At 46.3% G+C, this 6,000-nt stretch overlaps 1 protein-coding gene across 3 annotated transcripts in view; it reads right to left on the bottom strand.

The window, feature by feature from the left end:
• Positions 1-769: 769 nt before the first annotated feature.
• rhobtb2a (Rho related BTB domain containing 2a) overlaps positions 770-6,000 on the bottom strand; it is a 64,853-nt gene continuing 59,622 nt past the window's right edge. For all 3 annotated transcript variants that reach the window (XM_080216806.1, XM_080216808.1, XM_080216807.1), the window contains one exon: positions 770-1,072. In XM_080216806.1, the coding sequence (XP_080072932.1) occupies positions 879-1,072 (194 nt within the window). In that variant the 3' untranslated portion in view covers positions 770-878. The remainder of the gene's footprint in view (positions 1,073-6,000) is intronic.

Below are 6,000 nucleotides of genomic sequence, written 5' to 3'. Positions count from 1 at the left end.
ACAATACTGTCTGTACAAAAGAATGACCATGCTCCTAATCTTGTTCATTGCCAGCTCAGGTTTTCTTCCATTTTTTTCAAAAATACAAAATATAAACATTTTGTACCTAAGTGCAGCATGTAAAGTATAAATTCCAAATTCAGGAATTCTTTCCAAGTCAACTATCGAGCTTCAGTCACTCACTGGCATTTGGGAGAAGTATTTTGTTTCCAAGTTTGCAACAAAACCCTGATTTTTTTTTGTGTGAGAGGCAAGCTGTTAGTTGTAGGTCTGAACAATATAGACCATCCAAAATCCTAAAATAGGCCATCTTGTACTCAAATTGGCCCAGTTGTAGCAGGGTCCATGCAAGAAGTATCATGCGCCCCGATCTATGCCTCTGGCCCCAAGACAATTCCCCCTACCCCCCTGCAGCGACCAAATCCACACAAGTTGCCAGTTATGGAATCACCAGCTCCTATTTCCTACCAGTTTGCAGCAGTTTTGCTCTGACGGAGAGAGAGAGAGAGAGAGAGCTCAATCTCAATCAGATCTGCTCTGGCCATGGAGAGGGGATGGGAGAGGAAGTCAGCAGCTTGGATTTATTAATGCCTGTATATGTGTGTGCGTGTGTGTGTGCCTGTGTGCATGTATGCATGTGCGGTCAGCAGAAAATGCAAACTCACTTTTGGCTTCCAGGATTGAGCCACTCTGTGCGCCATTCCGGCTGTGAGTACGCAGCAGGGCGGGGGGAGGATGGAGGGCGGGGGGGGGCGGTGGGGGGGGGTTCATTCAGCCAGTTGGGACCAACGCCTTCAGATTGTGGTGGTGCGGCTGGATTGAGTGTTCAGTTTTGTTTTAAAGAGATAAGATGTGGTCATTCAATCCCAGCCACATGTTCAAACCACGGTGGAGGAGGACGAGGCGGTGGATGAAGAGCCAGAGTTCCAGAAAAACCACTTGCGTTTGAGTTGGTGCTTCTGGCTCAGGTAGTCCTCTTTATCGCGTTCCTTCCTGGCCCGCTGGTAATGGTCATCTTCCTTCAGAAACCAGACAGGAGGCCAGCGGTGCTTCTCAAAATAGTCCTGGTTTCCTAAAAAAGTGCACAGTAATAACTAGTGTTAATCATGTTGTGTTTGTAAGTTCATAAGATATAGAAGCAGAATTAGGCCATTCAGCCCATCCAGTCCACTCCGCCATTCGATCACGGTTGATAAGCTCCTCATCCCCTTTTTCCTACCTTCTCCCCATAACCTTTCAATCCATTGCCAATTAAAAATGAACTGGAAAAAGGCCAAATTTGATGAAATGAGAAGGGATCTGGGAAGTGTGGATTGGCACAAGCTGTTCTCTGGTAAGGACGTAAATGGAAAGTGGGAGGCCTTCAAAGGAGAAATTTTGAGAGTGCAGAGTTTGTATGTTCCTGTCAGGATTAAAGGCAAAGTAAATAGGAATGAGGAACCTTGGTTCTCGAGGGAGATTGTAACACTGATTTAGAGGAAGAAAGAGTTGTATGAAATGTACAGGCAGCAAGGAACAGATCAGATGCTCGAGGAACATAGAACATAGAACACTGCAGCACAAACAGGCCCTTCGGCCCACAAGTTGCGCTGATTATATCCCTACCTACCAGGCCTAACGATAACCCTCAATCCAGGAGTATAAAAAATGCAAGAAGCTACTTAACAGGGAAATCAGGAGGGCTAAAAGAAGACATGAGGTTGCTTTGGCAGACAGAGTGAAGGGAAATCCAAAGAGCTTCTATAGGTATGTAAGGAGCAAAAGAATAGTGAGGGATAAAATTGGTCCTCTTGAAGACCAGAGTGGTAGACTGTGTATGGAACCAAAAGAGATGGGGGAGATACTAAATGGGTTTTTGCATCCGTATTTACTGTGGAAACGGGCGTGGAGGCTACGGAAATTGGGCAAACAGGTAGGGAGGTCATGGAACCTTTACAGATTAAAGGGGAGGAAGTGCTGGCTGTCTTGATGCAAATGAGAGTGGATGAATCGCCAGGACCGGACAGGGTATTCCCACAGACCTTGAAGGAGGCTAGTGTTGAACTTGCAGGGGCCCTGGCAGTCATATTTAAAATGTCAATATTCATGGGGGATGTGCCGGATGATTGGAGGGTGGCCCATGTTGTTCCGTTGTTTAAAAAAGGTTCCACAAGAAATCCGGGAAATTACAGGCCAGTAAGTTTGACGTCGGTGGTTGGCAAGTTATTGGAAGGCGTGATAAGGGATAGGATCTAGAAATGTTTGGATAGACAGGGACTTATTCGGGAGGGTCAACATGGCTTTGTGCCTGGTAGATCATGTTTGACCAATCTATTAGAGTTTTTCGAGAAGGTTACCAGGAAAGTGGATGAAAGGCAGGCAGTGGATGTTGTCCACCTGGATTTCAGCAAGGCCTTTGACAAGGTCCCCCATGGGAGGTTTGTTAGGAAGGTTCAGGCGCTAGGTATACATGGGGAAGTTGTAAATTGGATTAGACACTGGCTCAATGGAAGAAGCCAGAGAGTGGCTGTGGAGGATTGCTTCTCTGAGTGGAGGCCTGGAGTGCCGCAGGGATCGGTGTTGGGTCCATTGTTGTTTGTCATCGATATCAATGATCTGGATGATAATGTGGTAAATTGGATCAGCAAATTTGCTGATGATACAAAGATTGAAGGTGTAGTGGACAGTGAGGAAGGTTTTCAAAGCTTGCAGAAGGACTTGGACCAGCTAGAAAAATGGGCTGAAAAATGGCAAATGGAATTTAACGCAGATAAATATGAGGTGTTGCACTTTGGAAGGACAAACCAAAGTACAACGTACAGGCTAAATGGTAGGACTCTGAAGAGTGCAGTTGAACAGAGGGATCTGGGAATACAGGTACAGAATTCCCTATAAGTGACATCACAGGTGGATAGGGTCGTAAAGACTGCTTTTGGTACATTGACCTTTATAAATCGGAGTATCGAGTGTAAAAGTTGGAGTGTTATGGTGAGGTTGCATAATGTGGATGTGCCGGCGTTGGACTGGGGTAAACACAGTAAAAAGTCTGACAACTCCAGGTTTTAGTCCAACCGATTTATTTGATAGTAAACGCACAAGCTTTCGAGGTTTCCCTCTTCGTCAGGTGAATGGAGAGTTCTGGCCTCAGACAGAGCATATAAAGCACAGACAGTTTAGAGATTACTGATTAGAATGCGAATCTTTACACCTAACCTGCTGTTTAAGTCCTAAAGTGGCCGACAATGTGAGTGGAAGGAGCACTGATCACAGGTTAAAGAGATGTGTATTGTCTCCAGACAGTACAGTAAGTGAGGTTTTGCAAACCCAGGCAAGTCACGGGGGTTACAGATAGTGTGACATGAACCCAAGATCCCTGTAGAGACCGTCCTCATGCGTGCGGAACTTGGCTATCAGTCTCTGCTCAGCGACTCTGCGCTGTCGTGTGTCGTGAAGGCCGTCTTGGAGAACGCTTACCCGAAGGTCAGAGGCTGAATGCCCGTGACCACTGAAGTGTTCGCCAACAGGAAGGGAACAGTCTTGCCTGGTGATTGTCGAGCGATGTTCATTCAGCCTCTGACCTTCGGGTAAGCATTCTCCAAGGCGGCCTTCACAACACACGACAGTGCAGAGTCGCTGAGCAGAGACTGATAGCCAAGTTCCGCACGCATGAGGACGGCCTCAACAGGGATCTTGGGTTCATGTCACACTATCTGTAACCCCTGTGACTTGCCTGGGTTTGCAAAACCTCACTCACTGTGCTGTCTGGAGACAATACACATCTCTTTAACCTGTGATCAGTGCTCCTTCCACTCACATTGTCGGCCACTTTAGGACTTGAACAGCAGGTTAGGTGTAAAGATTCGCATTCTAATCAGTAATCTCTAAACTGTCTGTGCTTTATATGCTCTGTCTGAGGCCAGAACTCTCCATTCACCTGACGAAGAGGGAAACCTCGAAAGCTTGTGCGTTTACTATCAAATATATCGGTTGGACTAAAACCTGGTGCTGTCAGACTTTTTACTGAGGTTGCATAAGGCATTGGTGAGGCTGAATTTAGAGTATTGTGTACAGTTTTGGTCACCTAGTCACAGGAAGCATGTAAATAAGGTTGAAAGAGTGCAGAGAAGGTTCACAAGGGTGTTACTGGGACTTGAGAAGCTGAGTTACAGAGAGAGATTGAATAGGTTAGGACTTTACTCCCTGCAGCGTCAAAGAATGAGGGGAGATTTGTTAGAGGTGTATCAGATTTTGATGGGTATAGATAGAGTGAATGCGAGCAGGCTTTTTCCACTGATGCTCAGGGAGAAAAAAACCAGAGGGCATGGGTTAAGGGTGAAAGGAGAAAAGTTTAAAGGGAATATTAGAGGGGGCTTCTTCACGCAGAGAGTGGTGGCAGTGTGGAATGAACTGCCGGATAAAGTGGTAAATGCGGGGTCACTTTTAACATTGAAGTAAAACTTGGACGGGTATGTGGATGAGAGGGGTGTGGAGGGATATGGTTCAATTGCAGGTCAGTGGGACTCGGCAAAAAATGGTTTGGCACAGACAAGAAGGGCCAAAAGGCCTGTTTCTGAACTGTAATTCTCTATGGTTCTAAAAATCTGTGTAACGACTCCTTAAATTTACTCCCCATACCAGCATCCACCGCACCTTGGGGTAATGAATTCCACAGATTCACAACCCTTTGGGAGAAGTAGTTTCTTCTCATCTCTTTTAAATTTGCTATCCATTATCCTAAGACGATGACGTCTCGTCTTGGAATGCCTCACAAGAGGAAGCATCCGCTCCACATCTATTTTATCCAGTTATAAGTGTTCTCACTCATTTTACACTGCATGACAAGGGTCTTTCCCAATGGGGAGAACGGACACGTCTGCCCATCTTGCTTATTGAGACAACATTTTGCAACACCCTCAAAGCGTAAGTAAAAAATTTCGGTCCTTTCTTTGTCGCACTTTTCATGACCTCAGGACAGCTAAATGCCACCAAGAAAATGCAACCCAAGTGCAGCCACCCTTGGAGGAAACATGGCAGCAAATCAGCGCACAGCAAGATCCCACAGAAACAAGAGAAAGATATTGACTGGGGGCTAAATCACAGAATCCCTACAGTGCAGAAGGATGCCATTGGGCCCATCGCACCTGCACTGACCACAATCCCACCCAGGGCCTATCCTTGGAACCCCACATCTTTATGCTACGAATCCCCCTGACATTATGGGACAATTTAACATGGCGAATTCACCTAATCTTCACATCATTGGAGTGTGGGAGGAAACCGGAGCAACCCACACAGAAATGGGAAGAACATGCAAACTCCACACAGATAATCACCCAGGTCCCTGGCGCTGTGAGGCAGCAGTGCTAACCACCATGCTGCCCAGTGTTATTCCTCAGTTTTTGTTCATTTCTTTCTCAGGCACCTTGTGTCCTTCTTCCTGTCAATGAGTTTTCTTGTGCGAGTCTGTCTCTTTCGCTTTAACCTGCAGTGCAGCGTTATCCAGCCAGACATAAACAGAACAATTAAGAGTTAATTACAAACCAAAGTGCAAATCAGGGACATTGATTGCCACATTCACACTGGGTAAATTCAGGACACAAGAGGACACTGTGCAGGATGGTACAGTGGTTAACACTGCTGCCTCACAACGCCAGGGACCCAGGTTTGATTCCTGGCTTGAGTCACTGTCTATGTGGAGACTGTACATTCTCCCCGTGTCTGCCTGGGTTTCCTTCGAGCGCTCTGGTTCCCTCCCACAGTCTGAAAGACGAGCTGGTTTGGTGCAATGGCCGTGCTAAATTCTCCCTCAGTGTACCCAGGTGCCAGAGTGCGACAACCCAGGGATTTTCACAGTAACTTCATTACAGTGTTAATGTAAGCCTACTTGTGACACTAATACATAAACATTAAGAAAATGAGAGTTTTGTTTGGAAGGTAGGTTGCACAGGCTGGCCATGAGAATGATTATCCTGTTAACCTGTCCAACTGCTTTCAAAGATCTGTGGACAAGCACCACCCCCC

This window comes from Carcharhinus amblyrhynchos, chromosome 34, assembly GCF_965287045.1.
Source record: "Carcharhinus amblyrhynchos chromosome 34, sCarAmb.v2.hapA, whole genome shotgun sequence".
In the NCBI taxonomy this organism is placed as follows: Eukaryota; Metazoa; Chordata; class Chondrichthyes; order Carcharhiniformes; family Carcharhinidae; genus Carcharhinus; species Carcharhinus amblyrhynchos.
Note: the sequence above shows the minus strand (reverse complement) of the source record. Positions and strands in the feature narration are given on the sequence as shown.